Consider the following 17,532-nt stretch of genomic DNA (forward strand, 5'->3'; position numbering starts at 1 on the left):
GGACACTTGTGGGGATGAGCACTGGGTGTTATGTGGAAACTGATCTGACAATAAACTATTTGTAAAAAAAAATAAAAAAAAAAAAATGGATCAAAGATTTCAAAAAAAAATTTTTTTTCTGTTTGTTGAACACTTGTGTTTTTCAGCAGTTAAATTTGTGTTTGTTGAATATTTCCTAGAGAATACTTGGGTTTTTCAGCATAAACAAATTTGAGAAACTTAAGGTGTACAGAAAGAGGACATGAAAATGAGTGTAATTTTTTTGTTTTATCCAGCCTGCTATGAAAATATTACTAAAAATATTTGAGCATGTGGCAACTATGAAATTAAGGAATGCCGTACCTGCTTTAATTGATATATTCTGTAAGGTATGCTTTACTTTATCTCTTTTATTCTCTAGTAGTGACTAACCAAGAAAATTATTCTTTCCACTAACATTCTTAAACCACCTTTATCTACGTTATTGATGCAAATATTTTTCAGAAATGTTCTTTTTCTCTTAAAATAGGATTTATAAACAGACTCCAGTGACTGGTAGGCCTTCCCCTTAAATAAATCATTCCAAGCACTCCAGGTGACTTCTAAGTTGTGAAGTCATCTTTATACCTTAAAAATAATTAAAGAAAACTCTCTTCATCAAAAAGCTTTGAGGTCATTTATAACAAAAGTAAATACACAGATCAATATGTAAATAGAAAATCATGACCAAAACAAAGGAATTAGATAGGGAGAAACATGGAGATTAGGAATTTATTTTATATTTGACACTAAACAAAAAGAAAACTAATTTTTATAGCTTCCTAAAACTATATTAAAATGTGTACTTTTGTATGCTTACTGGTATTTAGCACTGTCCAACCATCCATTTCAGAACAGACTAACCACAAGAAAGCCTCTGTTTTCCTTTAAGGAGCAGTGCTGGAACTACTCTAGCGGATGTACAGATACTTCAGTGAATACCTCTAGTTCCACTTTACAAAACTTGACAAAATTACCTACCTCAAAATTTTTTGAACCAGAAATTACTGATTACCACCAGTAGTTGTAGAAAAGCTCCTGGTTGATACTTCTCAGGAAGCTTAGAACTGGGATAAGGTATAAACACCAGTGCTTTGATGAAGACAAATGAGTACAAAGCAGGATGGATGGATGATAATTTCATTGAGATAACTTGGAAAACAGAATATTCAAGTTTTGAATTCAAGCATTATTTTCGTTTTCACTTTAAATTCTAGGGGCGCCTGGGTGGCTTAGTCGGTTAAGCGTCCGACTTTCGCTTAGGTCATGATCTCACGGTTCGTGGGTTCGAGCCCCACGTCGGGCTCTGTGCTGACTGCCAGCTCAGAGCCTGGAGCCTGTTTCAGATTCTGTATCTCCCTCTCTCTCTGACCCTCCCCTGCTCACACTGTCTCTCTCTCTCAGAAATAAACAAAACATTAAAAAAAAAATTAAATTCTTAAAGTAGGGTGTCTTACTGTGGTTCTCAACTATTGGAAGAAAATATGCTTCAGATGTTTTAAGTGTATTTTAATTCTACTTGTCTACTTGTCTCGTTTTGTTCAGCAGTCTCCTAGTTGTCACATACTGGTTTTTAACTCTCTCATATTTGTATAAAAATGACTTTTTTTTTTTTTTTGTCTTCTACAGTTTGTTGAAGCTGGGATGGTGTTTGACCCAGAACACTTTAACTATATCATCAAGCTCTTACACCAACTACCGGCTTCCCAACAAGAAATAACTGCAGTTCTGGAAATGAAATCCAGGTAAGAAAAGTCATTATAATTAAGGTTAAATTTTATATATTTTTCCTTTATATTAATATATTTAAATATATATATTTATGGACTTACAAAGGATGAAAGGAAAGCACTTACTTATCAGTGTTCAAACACCTGGGTAGTTACCACCATAAGCCCTTCTCCCAGCTCTTGGCTCTGTCCTAGTCACATTGTCATTAGTCGGGCTGACTCTACACAACCCTCCTGAGCAGCCTCACTGGATCTTTCTCAGTACCTCATTCATCTCCGTGCCTGGCACATGAAATGTCAAAGGAGTCTCTTATCCTTTGTTTCAGAACTTACTTAATTACACTTACTACACTCTCTTTTATGTATGTAAATTGCCTTAATTCTTTATTTTCATTACTTCTTTTCATGTTAGCTAAATAAAGTACTTTAATCCCCTTCTTCATTCTGTCTCTCACTTGTTCAGTTTCTCTCTGTGGCTTATGGGCCTCCCAAAGGCCTTTTTATTTGGAAACCTATGATAATCATGAGCAGTATCATAATATACCTGTACTGAGAAAAAGGAAAGCCAAGACTTCTACAGAAATTTTAATTTGACCATTATATAAATAGAGGAAAATATTACAAATTGTATTTAAAAGAACCATAACTTTTAAGTGAAATCATAGTTGATAAAGTACAAATGGTATTAACCACTAAAGTCTTTGAGAATGCCTAGAAAGCTTCTTCATACAGCTTCCACAGCTGTTTTCATCTCTTCTCTCATTATTCTCTAATACAGAAGTTTTGACTTCCTTGTTTCATAGTGTCCATAGGCCAAAAGAAGTACATTAGCAGTCACATATATTAAGTAGTTGGATCCAAACAAGTTAATAGTAGTAATTTTGTGATATCTGACAGAAGGTTCTTAAAATTTTTAAATAACCAAGGAGGCTCCCGTGAACTTGCTGTAGTGCCCTGGATGTCATGGTACACAGTTAGGGAATTGAGTGTTTCTGCTAAGTAATCCTGCTTCCCATCAAGCACCAGCATTGAAGATACATTTGACTTTTTCAGGTTCTAGGAGTTCTTTCATTTCTTTAACTAATGATAATTGCAATTTATGTTGTCTATAAAAATTATGATACTATTCAGACTAAGTAGATTGTTGAGACTACCTAGGAAATAAATTTTTGTGAGAAAGATATCTAGCATAGAGTTCTGGGATAAAATCCATTTATAATAGCTAGAGTACATCATTGTTTTCTTCAGAACATTAATCATTCTTCTCCTGTGCCACATGCTAACAAGTTGGCATTTTGGACAGTGGCAGCTATGACAGAGCTCAAGTGGCTAGCAGATGTTAGTCTTCTGCCAGATTGAGTAGCATCTGGCACAAGGAAAGTGTGCGCATCCATGTTCAAGAGTAGCAGCAGTACCCTCGTATCCAGGACAGCTGTACAACTCCACTCTTCAGGCAATGATTGGGAAAAGGACCTCTTGATATAGGAAGACTCCAGAACAAACCAGCCTTAGTTTTCAAATTTTCATATTGACACAATCACACAAATATTTTTATAATTTCTTTTTCAACCCCTAATTTTAAGAATTGTACCCTTTATATATTCTACTACTTCCTATGCTCCCACTTCAAAAGAATTATATAGTATTTTTTAACTTTTAAAAAAAATTTTAATGTTTATTATTTTCTTACTTAAAAGGTTTTTTTTAATTTTTTAACATTTATTCATTTTTGAGAGACCAAAAGAGTGTGAGTGGGGGAGGGTCAGAAAGAGAGGGAGACACAGAATCTGAAGCAGGCTCCAGGCTCTGAACTATCAGCACAGAGCCTGACATAGGGCTAGAACCCATGAACTGTGAGATCATGACCTGAGCCAAAGTCGAACACTTAACTGACTGAGCCACCTAGGTTCCCCAAGAATTATCTAGTTAATTTTTAAGAGGAATTAACATTGGTAACCTATTTGACAAAGGACAGACTAGGATAATAACTGGGTAGTTAAAAGGTACTGTTTGTGGTTGGGGATGTGGATGCAGCCTAAATACAGAAGGAAAAAAAATTAATATTTATTGTTTTATATTTGAATTTACCTGACACCTGTTGAAATTATTCCCTTTTCAGAGTTTTAATGGACACTCATGCTTTGATTTTATTATAGCTTCTAATTAGGTAGTTTATAGTTCATTTGAAAGGCTTTCACTTCAGTAGATAAGGGTACTAGAAAAAATTCTAACATTTGTATTCAGGATATCAGTGAGAATTTAGGTGTGTCTATAATCTAGGACATTTAATATACATTTAATGACTGAATGTTTTATTTTGAAATAATTTTAGACTTACAGAAATGTTGCAAATATTAGTATAGAGATTTTCCATGCACCCTTCATCTAGCTTCCCTTCATGTTAATATCCTACATAGTAATGGTGCAGTTATCAAAACCAGGAAATCAGCACTGTAAAACCCAATTAACTGCACATCTCAGTGCATCCTAGTAGGAGGTACAAGATGCCAACACATTTTAGGAAGTTAACCTGATAACTTAGTATAAACAATGTTATCTGCCAGGTTTCTACACCATAAAGATTCTGTTTACCCCTTTGTAATTAATATTTTGGGGAAGAGACTTTAACATTATGTATTATCTGGTTTCTCCTCAAACTTTTACACATTAATTTTAAAGAGAGCTTTCCTGGAAGTTACTACTGTGGTATTTGCCCAATGGTGATTTTGTATTTTGCCTATTCTACACTTTTTTAAATTGGAATTTTGAGTAAAGGAGAGCTGTTCCTTCTTCATTTATTTATTCATTTATTTACATCAGTATGAACTCTTGTGTATTTATTTTATGGGTTATATATGATTTAATACTATTATTATTCATTTTGTTGCTCAAATTGTCCCAGATTTGACTTTTGGGAAGTCCTTCAGGGTAGTTCCTATATCCTTTCATCACATTCTGTTCTTTTTTCTACCATTTTCTTATTTTTTGGAGCCATAAAGTTGTTTTAAGTTTCATCTTCTATTTTCCCTGCCACAACATTGGCAGTAACCCAGGAGCTTCTCCAAGGAGCTCTGGTTTCTTTTGTTGGAGAGAGGTATTTGGAAACCAAGATCTAAACGATCTCATTACTGCAGGAGCATAATTGCAGCCAGGTCTTCTCAGTGTCCAGGGCTAAGAAATATATGCATGTATATATTTATATAAAATATTAAATAAAAAATACATATAGGAAATATATATGTGTGTGTATATGTGTGTGTATATATATATATATACATGTATAAAAAATACAAAACATACACAAAAAACATTTTCAGTTTGTATGTATATTTAAAAAACATGAGTTCATATTGATAGTATGATTCTAATCCAACACCGCAGGTTTATTTTACCCTTCCCTTTTTTTTATTTATAAACTCTTTCTGACAGAAACCTGACTTTCATTACGTACAATACGTTTAGTCATTTATCCATCCTGTCCTCATAAATTGTGTTAGAACTGCTAATTCATACCCCTGTGAAAAAAAATTTAGAGTACAGTATTAGTATAAAGTTATTTTTTTCTTTATCCTTATGGTATTCAGCCAAAAAATCATTTCCTTAGTTACGTAGGTTACTTCTTTTTCCCCGCACTTCTGTTCAGTGTAGTTATTCATTTGTAGAACATTGAGATTATTCATTACTGTTCGTTTTATATTTTGAGTGCTTCCAAATCCTGGTTTTAATTCTTCATTTAGGAAGATATATGAAGCATTACTGCTTGTTCTAAGAATCAAAGCCATACTAAACATGTGTAATGAGGAGTGTTGGTTCTCCTTGCGTCTAATGCCCCATTTCCATTCCTTCTTTTTACCTCTTCCTCACCTAGTGGAGGTAGTTAGTCTTTTAGTTTCTGATTTATCCTTCTTATAGTATGCAGATATGTATATATTTTGTTACATTTACTTCTTTCTTACATAAAGTGTATCATACAATAAATGTTCTCTTCAACTTTGCTTTTCTCACTAAAACAGTATATCCAAGAAATCAGTTTAAATTAGTACAGAGAAATTTGTCACTCTTTTTTTTTAACTGCAGAGTATTCCATTATGTGGATAGTCACAGTGCTGCAGTTAATAACCTTGACTATATGTATTTTGGTATTGTTTGGAGGTATATTTTTATGGTACATTTTTAGAATTGGGATTGCTCGGTCAAAAGATAAGTGCTCTTGGGGCGCCTGGGTGGCTTAGTTGGTTGAGCGTCCAACTTTCGCTTAGGTCATGATCTCGCGGTTCGTGGGTTCGAGCCCCACGTCGGGCTCTGTGCTGACTGCCAGCTCAGAGCCTGGNAAAATGCTCTAGAGCAACCACTAAACAACTGTACAAAGTACTCAAAAATCTATGGGTAACCAAAATGAATTTCTAAGAATATTCAAGTAACCCCAAAGGAAGATAAAGAAAGGGAACTAGAAAAGATAATAAAATGGCAGAAGTAAGCTTTAGCATATCAATAGTTACTTTAAATGTAAATGTTCTTTTTTCTTTTTGAAAGAAAAAATGTGTCCGTATTTGTGCCTGTGTGCACATTAGCGGGGAAGGCACACATAGGAGAGAGTGAAAGAAGGGGCGCATGGGAGAGAGTAAGAGAATCTCAAGCAGGCTCCATGCTCAGTACTGAGCCCAACACCAGCCTTGATCCCACAACTCTGGAATCAGAACCTGAGCCAAAATCAAGAGTCAGATGCTCAGCCGACTGAGCCACCCAGATGCCCCTAAATGTAAATATTCTATTTATAACAACTAAAGAACAGCAATTGGGAGAGTAGATATAAAAGCATGATCCAACTATATTCTGTCTATAAGAAATTCACATCCAGTATGAAGATACAAATATTTTGAAAGTCAAAGGATGGAAAGCGATATACCATACAAATGTTAATTTTAAAAAGAATGTGAATGGCTATATTGATAACAGATAAGATACACTTTAGAGCAAAGAAAACTACCAGAGACAAAGAACACTGCATAATGACAAAATGGTCAGTACACCAAGAATACTTAGCAATCTGAAATGTGTATGCAGCACCCAACAGAGCTTCAAAGTATGTGAAGCAGAACTTATAGAGCTAAATGGATAAAAGAAACAAATCTATAATTTCAGCTGGAGACTCTATAAAATCAAATTTCCAAAGAAGATAACAAGAAGGGAACAGAGGAACTACAAAATAGCCAGAAAACAATTTAACAAAATGCCAGTAGTGAGTCCTTACCTCTCAATTATTACTTTAAATGTGACTGGATTAAATTCTCTAATTGAAAGGCAGTGTCTAAATGGACAAGACAAGATCCAGCTATATGCTGCCTTCAAGAGACTTCAGCTATAAAGACACATATACACTGAAAGTGAGGGGATGAAAAAAGCTATTCCATACACATGGAAGCCAAAAGAGGGCAGGCTATACTTTCTGTCAGAAAACCTAGACTTTTAAGTAACAAGAGACAAGGTCATTATATAATGAAAGGAGTCCATTCATCAAGAGAATATAACAATTGTATGAGGCACCTGGGTGGCTCAGTCCGTTGAGTGTCCAACTCTTGATTTCTGCTCAGGTCAGGTTCTTAGGGCTCTGGGATTAAGCCCACGTCAGGCTTAGCACTGAGTATGGAGCCTACTAAACATTCTCTCTCTCTCCCTCTGCCCCTCTCCCTGGCTTGCACTCTGTCTCGCTCTCTCTCAAAATAAAAAATATGGATGGATGGATGGATAGATAATAACAATTATAAATATATATATACACCCAACATCAGAGCAGCCTAATATATAAAGCAAATATTAACAGATCTGATGGGAGAGATAGACACCAGTATAATAAAAGTAGAGGACATCAGTACTCATTTCAACAATGAGTATATCATCTAGCAGAAAACCAGTAAAGAAACATGTGACTTGAACTACACTTTAGACTAAATTGTCCCAACAGACATATACAAAACAGTTCCATCCAGCTGGAGCAGAATAGACATTCTTCTCAAGCCCATTCAGACCATTATTAGAATAGATCATGTTAGTTCACAAAACAAGTCAAAAAATTTAAGAGAATTGAATCAAGTATCTCTCCTGATTACAATGATATGAAACCAGAAATCAATAATAGGAAGAAAACTGGAAAATCCACAGATATGTGAAAATTAAGCAAATACTCCTGAAAAGCCAGTGAGTCAAAGAATAAATCAAAAGAGAAGTTAAAAAAAAAAAAAACTTGAACAAATGAAAATGCAACATACCAAAATCTATGGATTACAGCAAAAGCAGTTCTAAGAGGGACATTTATAGTGATAAATGCCTACATTAAGAAAAAAGGATCTCAATCCTAACTGTATATATACCTCAAGGAAGTAGAAAAAGAAGAACAAATGTCAGAGTTAATAGAAGGAAGGAAATAAAGATTAGAGCAGAAATAAGTAGAGACTAGAAAAACAATGGCAAACAAAGCTAAAGGTTTGTTTCCAAAAAGATAAACAAAATTGACAAACCTTTTAGCTACACTAAGATAAAAGAAGAGATGGATCAAATCAAAAATGAAAATGAAGACATAACAACTGGCAGCACAGAAATACAAAGGCTATTAAAAGACTAAAAACAGTTACACACCAACTAATTGGACAGTCTAGAAGAATTGGATAAAGTCCTAGAAACACACAACTTCCCAAGTCTGAAACATGAAGATAATGGAGAAATTAAACAAACCAATTTTGAGTAAGGAGAGTGAATCAGCAGGAAAATCTCTCCATTAGTAAAAGCCCAGGACTAGATGGCTTCACTTATGAGTTTTATCAGTTAAGGAAGAATTAATACAAATCCTTCTCAAACTCTTCCAAAAAACTGAAGATGGACACTTCCAAACTCATTTACAACTCCAGTATTACTCTGATACCAAAGTCAGACAAGGATACTACAAAAACTGAAAATCACAGGACAGTATTCCTAATGAACATAGATACAAAAATTCTCAACAAAATATTAGCAAACCAAATTCAACTGCACATCATACACTAAGTTAAAGTGGGATTTGTCCCGCGGGTACAATAATGGTTCAACATGTGCAAATCAGTAAATATTATATACTCCATTAACAATGAAGGATGGATATCAAATAATTCTCTCAATAGATGCAGATAAAGCATTTGACCAAATTTAACATCTTTTTGTGATAAAAACTCTAAACAAATTAGGTATAGAAAAAAGGTAACCTCAATATAACAATGGCCGTATATGACAAGGCCAAAGCTAACATACTTCACAGTGAAAAGCTAAAAGATTTTCCTCCAAGATCAGGAACAAAGAAAAGATGCCTACTGTTACCATTTCTATTCAGCATAGTGTGGAAGTCCTAGGCAGAGCAATTAGGCAAGAAAAAGAAATAAGGGGTACCTGGGTGGCTCAGTTGGGTAAGTGTCCGACTTGAGCTCAAGTCATAATTTCGTGGTTCACAGGTTTGAGCCCCGTGTCAGACTTCGTGCTGACAGCTCAGAGCCTGGAGCCTGCTTTGGATTCTGTGTCTTCCTCTCTCTGCCACTCACACCCTATCTCTCTCAAAAGTAAGTAAACATTAAAAAAAAAAAAAATTTAAAGAAAGACAGACATTCAAGTTAGAAAGAAAATTAAAATTGTTTATGTTTGTGGATTTGTAATCCACATATACAGAAAACTTTAAAGATGCCACCAAAAACTGTTAAAACTAATAATTTTATCCATTTGTCAGTTGATGGACATTTAGGCTCTTCCCGTATTTGGCTATTGTTGAAAGTCCTGCTATAAACATTGTGGTACATGTGCCCCTATGCATCAGCCTTCCTGTATCCCTTGGGTAAATTCCTAGTAGTGCTATTGCTGGGTCATAGGGGAGTTCTATTTTTAATTTTGAGGAACTTCCACACTGATTTCCAGAGTGGCTGCATCACTTTGCATTCCCACCAACAGTGTAAGAGGGAGCCTGTTTCTCTACATCCTCGCCAGCATCTATAGTCTCCTGATTTGTTCATTATAGCCACTCTCACTGATATGAGGTGGTATCACAGTGTGGTTTTGATTTGTATTTTCCTGATGATAAGTGACGTTGAGCATCGTTTCATGTGTCTGTTGGCCCTCTGGATGTCTTCTCTGGAAAAGTGTCTATTCATGTCTTCTGCCCATTTCTTCACTAGATTATTTGCTTTTTTGGGTGTGGAGTTTGGGGAGTTCTTTATAGATTTTTGATGCTAACCTTTTATCCGTATGTCATTTACAAATATCTTTTCCCATTCTGTCATTTGCCTTTTAGTTCTGTTGATTGTTTCCTTTGCAGTGCAGAAGCTTTTTATCTTGATGAGGTCCCAATAGTTCATTTTTTGCTTTTAATTCCATTGCCTTTGGAGATGTCTCAAGTAAGAAATTGCTGTGGCTGGGGGTCAAAGAGGTTGTTGCCTGTTTCCTTCTCTAGGATTTTGATGGTTTCCTGTCTCACATTCAGGTCCTTCATCCATTTTGAGTTTATTTTTGTGTATGATGTAAGAAAGTGGTCTAGTTTCATTCCTCTGCATGCTGCTGTCCAGTTCTCCCAGCACCATTTGTTAAAGAGACAGTTTTCCATTGGATACTCTTTCCGATTTTGTCAAAGATTAGTTGGCCATCCATTTGTAGGTCCAATTCTGGGTTCTCTGTTCTTTTCCATTGGTCAATGGGTCTGTTTTTGTGTACTCTCTTGATGATTACAGCTTTGTAGTAGAGGCTAAAGTCTGGGATTGTGATGCCTCCTGCTTTGGTTTTCTTCTTCAATATTAGTTTGGCTATTTGGGGTCTTTTGTGGTTCCATACAAATTTTAGGATTGTTTGTTCTAGCTTTGAGAAGAACACTGATGCAATTTTGGTTGGGATTTCATTGAATGTGTAAATTGCCTTGAGTTGTATTGACATTTTAACAGTATTTGTTCTTCCAATCCAGAGCATGGAATGTTTTTCCATTTCTTTGTGTATTCTTCAGTTTCCTTCATAAGCTTTCTATAGTTCTCAATATAGATCTTTTACGTCTTTGGTTAGGTTTATTCTTAGGTATATTATGGTTCTTGGTGCAATTGTGAATGGTATCAGTTTCTTTATTTCTCTTTCTGTTGGGTCATTATTGGTGTATAAAAATGTAACCTATTTCTGTACGTTGATTTTGTACCCTGCGATTTTGCTGAATTCATGTATCCGTTTTAGCAGACTTTTGGTGGAGTCTGTCGGGTTATCAATGTAGAGTACCATGTCATCTGTGAAAGGTGAAAGTTTGACTTCATCTTTGCCAATTTTGATGCCTTAAATTTCATTTTGTTCTCTGTTTGCTGATCAACACTATGTTAAACAGTCACTACTGTTTAACATAGTGTTGGAAGTCCTAGCCACAGCAATCAGACAATGAAAAGAAAAGGCATCATTATTGGCAAGAAAGAAGTAAAACTTTCATTATTTGCAGATAACATGATACTCTATATAGAAAACCCAAAAGACTCTACCAAAAAAATTACTAAAACTAATACCTAAATTCAACAAAGTCTTAGGATATAAAATCATTGTACAGAAATCTGTTGCATTTCTATACGCCAATAATGAAGCCGCAAAAAAAGAAATAAAGGGATGAATCCCATTTATAATTGCACCAAAAACCATAAGATACCTAGAAGTAAACCTAACCAAAGAGATAAAAGTTCTGTACTCTGAAAACTATAGAACACTAATGAAAGAAATTGAAGAGGACACAAGAAATGCAAAGATGGTATTTTTTGATGGTATCTTCTCAGAGCTAGAAGAAACCATCCAAAAATTTGTACAGAACCACAAAATATCCCAAACAGTCAAAGCAGCCTGGAAAAAGAAAAGAAAAGCTGGAGGCAGCATAATTCCAGACTTCAAGTTATAGTACAAAGTTGTAGTGGTCAAAACAGTATGGTACTGGCACAAAAATAAGCACGTATTTCACTGGAACAGAATAGAAAACCCAGAAATGAACCCACAACTATATGGTCAATTTTCAACAATCCAGTTGGGAAAAGACAGTCTCTTTTACAAATAGTATTGGGAAAATTGGACAGCAATGTCCAAAAGAATGAAATTGGACCTCTTTCTTACACCATACACAAAAATAAATTCAAATGGATCAAAGACCTAAATGTGAGACATTAAAATCCTAGAGGAGACATTAAAATCCTAGTAACCTCTTTGACCTTGGCCGTAGCTACTTCTTATTAGATATGTCTCCTGAAGCAAGGGAACCAAAAGCAAAAATAAACTATTGGGAATTCATCAAAATAAAAAGCTTCTGCACAGCAAAGGAAACAATCAGCAAAACTAAAAGACATCCTACAAAATGGGAGAAGATATTTGCAAATGGCATATCTGATAGGGGTTAGTATCTAAAATAAATGAAGAACTTATAAAACTCAGTATCCAAAAATGATAATCCAGTTAACAAATGGCAAAAGACATGATTTTTCCAAAGAAGACATATAGATGGCCAACAGACACATGAAAATATGTTCATCATCACTTACCATCCAGGAAATGCAAAGCAAAACTACAATTCTCACACTTGTCAGAATGACTAAAATCAACAACACAAAAAACAACAGGTGTCCACCAGGATGTCAAGAAAGGATAACCCTCTTGTGCTGCTGGTGGGAATGCAAACTGGTGCAGCCACTCTGGAAAACAGTATGAAGGTTCCTTGAAAAGTTAAAAATAGAACTATCCTATGATCCAGCAATTGTACCACTAGTATTTACCCAAAGAATATAAAAATACTAATTCAAAGGGATTCATGCACCTGATGCTTATCTACAATATAGCCAACTTAATGGAAGCAGCTCAAATGCTGAATGGATAAAGAAGATGTGGTGTGTGTAAAACCTTGGATTGTAACTTGTTCTGAGAGTATTCCACAAGAGGAGCAAACATTTCTAATAAATTTTAACTTGATAAATGAGTGATGTCTTCCAATATGAATAGTACATAATGCTAAATGTCACATGATCACAGATGAGCAAATGGTTCTCTTTCTTGCTGTGGATTGTGGGTGATCATCTCTCAGTCTTGGATGCTCAGTCTGAGGCCACAGTGCTTGGCATTAAATCAGTGTTATTTCAGAATGTTGGAAGGTGCCCACAACTGGCACTAGTGTATTTTTTGTCAATTCAAAGCGCTTATGGACAGTGTTTTGCTTTTTCATACAAGAGTAAGCTTAGGAATGCTTTGCTTCATTCTAGGTCAGGCTGCCTGCAGATATAGACCCTTTCCTCTGCTGCCTTATTGCCAGTTACATTAAATACAGTATATGTCAAGAGTTTATTAATACTACTGTAGTCAACATCTGTGTGAGTATGTACAATGGCCCCCACGCAGAAAAAAATTGAAAAGAAAGGCAGTAAGAAGAGGGAAATGATTACAGTGGAAGTTAAAAAGGAGAAGTACAGATGAGGTATGCGAGTGGCCAGAATTGCAAGATTGTATAAGAAGTCTAAGCCTGTATCTCGTCTTCAGAGGAGGAGGAGACAAAGATGGAGGAATCCCTCACTTCAGATGAGATTAGAGAGATGTGTAAAATATGGGAAACAGTGCAGAATTTTGTAGGAAAGCACCACCCAGTTAAGGCTATAGCAGTGCAAGCAGTGAATCTGTTTAACAACAATACAACATCACATTTCCACAGAATCCTCAAAAGGAGGCAAAAGCAAGTGTCATTTGATAGGTTCCTTGTTAAGGTTGCATGAAAAGAAAAAGATTCCATTGAGCCAATAGATAGCAATTCCATTAGTGAAAGTCATTCCAGTAACCCTCCTCTCTCATCTTCCTTCACACCATCCACAAAGGTTTCCAAAGGGAAGTATAGGTTAATTTGTTTATTTTTCTTTATACTTTGTATTTTCTTTATTATTTTGTATTATATTACAGTATTGTAATCATTTTTATATGAATATTTCTGGGTTGTGGAATGAATCATTTGAGTTTCCATTATTTCTTATGAGGGAATTTGCTTTAATATACAAGTGCTTTGGATTACAAGCATGTTTCTGGAACAAATTATGCTCACAAACCAAGGTTTTACTCTGTGTGTGTATGTGCATGCACACGTGTGTGTATATGCAATGGAATATTATTTAGCCATAAAAAGAATGAAATCTCACCATTTGCAGCAATGTGGGTGGAACTGGAGAGTGTAATGCTAACTGAAATAAGTCAGAGAAAGGCAAATACCATATGATTTCACTCATATGTGGCATTTAAGAAACAAATGAGGGTAGGGAAAAGAAGAGAGAGAGAGGCAAACCAAGAAACAGACTCTTCACTATAGAGAACAAACTAATGACTACCAGAGGAGAGATAGACAGAGGGATGGGTTAAGTAGGATGGGGATTAAGGACAGCATTTGTGATGAGCACACAAAGTGTGCGGAAGTATTATATCACTAAACTATATTCCTGAAACTAATACTGTACTGTATGTTAACTAACTGGAATTTAAATAAAAACTTAAAAATTAAAATAAAAATTTGTAAAAAAGCAGAGTTGCATCTCTATGTACTAACAATGAAGTATTCGAAAAAATCAAGAAAGCAATCCCATTTACAGTAACCTCAACAAATAAATTTACTGAGGAGATGAAAGATTTGTACATTGAAAACCATGAAACAGTAATAAAAGTAATCAAAACAAATGGAAATATATTCTGTGTTCATGGATTGGAAAAATTGATATTGTGAAACTGTCCATGCTACCCAAAACTAACTATAGATTCAGTTCAATTCCAATCAAAATCCTAGTAACATTTTTTACAGAAATTTAAAAAACAATTTTGAAATTCATATGGAGCTACAGCATACCCTGAATGGCTAAAACAATCTTGAGCAAAAAGAACAAAGTAGGGTATGGTGTATATATACAGAATATGTATTATTCAGCCTTTAAAAAGAAGGATATCCTACCATCTGTGACAACATGGACTAACATGGAGTACATTATGCTAAGTGAAATAAGGCAGTCACAGAAAGACAGATCTGCATGATCCCACTTGTATGTGGAATCTAAAGAAGTCTAACTCAGAAATAAATTAGAATAGTGGTTACCAGGAGATGGGGATGGGGGCAAATGAGGAGATGTTGGTCAAAGGGTTCAAACTTGCAACTATAGAACTAGTAAGTTCTGGAGACCTATTCTACAGCATAATGATTATTGTTCATCATAACGTATTGTGTACTTAAAATCTGCTGAGAGTAGGTCTCGTGTTCTCACCCCCCCCCCGCCACACACACACACTAGATGAAGTGATAGATACATTAATTATCTCAATTGTGACAGTTACTTCACAATGTATACATTTAGTAAAACATGTTGCATATCTTATATACAATTTTCATTTGTTAGCATGCCTTGGTTAACTGGGGAAAAAAGTGTCAATACCACTGCTAGCTAGCAAGAAAAGTATATGTTATTGGTGGGGATGTGAAATTGTATAGCTATTATGGAAAATAGTTGAGCAGTTTCTTTAAAAATTGAACATATAAAAATCAAGTATAGCATTGAACTATTGAGTATTTATCCTAATGAAATGAAAACTTGTGTACAAACATTCATAGCAGCTTTAATTGTAATAGCCAAAAACTGGGGGGAAAACATGTTCTTCAGCACATGAATGAACAGTTCAATTGTGGTACATCCATACCAAGGAATACTACTTAGCAATAGAAATCAACAAACTAGGGGCGCCTGGGTGGCTCAGTTGGTTGAGCGTCTGACTTCAGCTCAGGTCATGATCTCACAGTTCGTGGGTTCGAGCCCCGTATTGGGCTCTGTGCTGACAGCTAGCTCAGAGCCTGGAGCCTGTTTCAGATTCTGTGTCTCCCTCTCTCTCTGATCCTCCCCTGCTCATGCTGTCTCTATCTCTCTCTCAAAAATAAATAAAATATTTTTAAAAAAAGAAAAAAACAAACTATTGAAACACGAAAAAAATTGAATTGTTCTCAAAGAAATTGTGCTGAATTTAAAAAGCCAATCTCAGAAGCCACATGCTACATGGTTCCATTTATATAACATTCTCAAAATGACAAAGCTGTAGATACGGAGAATCAATTACTGGTTGACAGAGGACAGGGACAGGAGTTGGGGGATGAGTATAAAAGGATAGCATGAGATGGCAAAGGACACAATCCATAAAACTAACAGCCAGCCGACGGAATGGGAAAAGATAGTTGCAAATGACATATCAGATAAAGGGCTAGTATCCAAANGTGATGGCAACATAAACTGTACTTGGGATAAAATTTCATAGAACTACACACCTACAGATGAATGCGTGTAAAAAGTGGTGAAAACTAAATAATATCTGTAGTCTAATTAACAGTATTGTAACAATGTCAGTTTCCTAGTTTTTATGTTGTTCTACAATTATATAAGAAAGCATTGGAAAAAGGTGGATGAAGAGTAACAGGGCTAGCTACTATTTTGAAAATTTCTGTAAGTCTGTAATTATTTCAGTACAAACTTATTAAGGGTAAGTACATATATTGGATATAGCCCAGAGGGCTCTACCAATTTGTATATACGGTATGTATATATACATTATGTTTGTGTATGTATGTTGTATACATGGTATATATGTTTATATATATGGTGTGGGTGTATATATGTATTTTGGTATATGTGCATATATGTGCCTATGATATATATGTGTATATGTGTGATTTTATATATATGTATATATATATATAAATGACGTGTGTGTGTGTATATGGTGTGTGTGTATATGTATTTTGGCATATGTGCATATATGTACCTTTGATGTGTGTGTGTGTGTGTCCAGAAACTTCACAGACTGTTCAGCACAGCTTTGCTAACATAGTATGTTGTCATAGTTTTTAATCTTTTCTAATCTATTAGGTAACAAGTGATGTTTCAATGTTCTAATTTGCTTTTCTTCTACCTTAAATGAGTTTAAAAATTTTCTTTTCATGTATTTGAGGGCTGTTTTATACTTTTTGTTGTGAATTGTCTGCTGATGTTCATTTTTCTATTGGATTCTGGGTCTTTGTTCCTTAATTTTTTTTCTAGTTTGCCAGTTGTCTTTTAAATTTGTTTATGATGTTTCTTTACCATGCAAAAACCTTTATTTTTATTTAGCCTATATTATCAATCTTTTTTTTATTGCCTCAGTTTTGAGCCATAGTTATTTTTTATTGCATCTGAATTTTGAGTCCTGATTTCCCTCCACCAAGGTTTTGGAGACATTCACCCATGTTTCCTCTTGTTATTTATATGGTTTCATTTCTATAGTTAAGTTTTTAATCTATTGGAGTTTATTCTTATGTATGGTGTAAGGTGGAGATCTAAGCTTTTTCCAGTGATTGTCCCAGTTTTCCCAGAACCGTGTATTTAATTTGAGTGATTTCAGACGCTATCTTTATCATATACTAAATCTCATATGTGTTTGGGTTTGTGTCTGGACTTTGTATTCTATTCCACCGGACTATTTGTTTATTCCTGCACCACAATATTTTAATTATAGAGGGTTTAGTAATATGTTTTAACATTTTGTGGGGAAAATCACCTGTGAAGTTTTTCTTTTCAATGTCTTTCTTCCTCTTCTTACATATATGTTTTATTGCCTATAAGTAATTTGTCTTACGTAACTGCTCTGGCTCATACCTCTAGTACAATATTAAATAGTAATGGATATAGCAGACGTCTTTTCATTGTTCCTGATCTTAGTGGAAATATCGCTAGAATTTTCTCATTAAGTA

The 17,532-nt window shown here is 34.9% G+C and overlaps 1 protein-coding gene across 1 annotated transcript in view; it reads left to right on the plus strand.

The window, feature by feature from the left end:
* Positions 1 to 17,532, plus strand: part of TOPAZ1 (testis and ovary specific TOPAZ 1) — a 103,998-nt gene that overhangs the window by 51,452 nt on the left and 35,014 nt on the right. The window contains exons 13-14 of the mRNA XM_077754507.1: positions 276 to 368; positions 1,648 to 1,763. Of these exons, the coding sequence (XP_077610633.1) occupies positions 276 to 368; positions 1,648 to 1,763 (209 nt within the window). The remainder of the gene's footprint in view (positions 1 to 275; positions 369 to 1,647; positions 1,764 to 17,532) is intronic.

This window comes from Crocuta crocuta, unplaced genomic scaffold, assembly GCF_008692635.1.
Source record: "Crocuta crocuta isolate KB4526 unplaced genomic scaffold, BGI_CrCroc_1.0 scaffold70, whole genome shotgun sequence".
Taxonomy (NCBI): domain Eukaryota; kingdom Metazoa; phylum Chordata; class Mammalia; order Carnivora; family Hyaenidae; genus Crocuta; species Crocuta crocuta.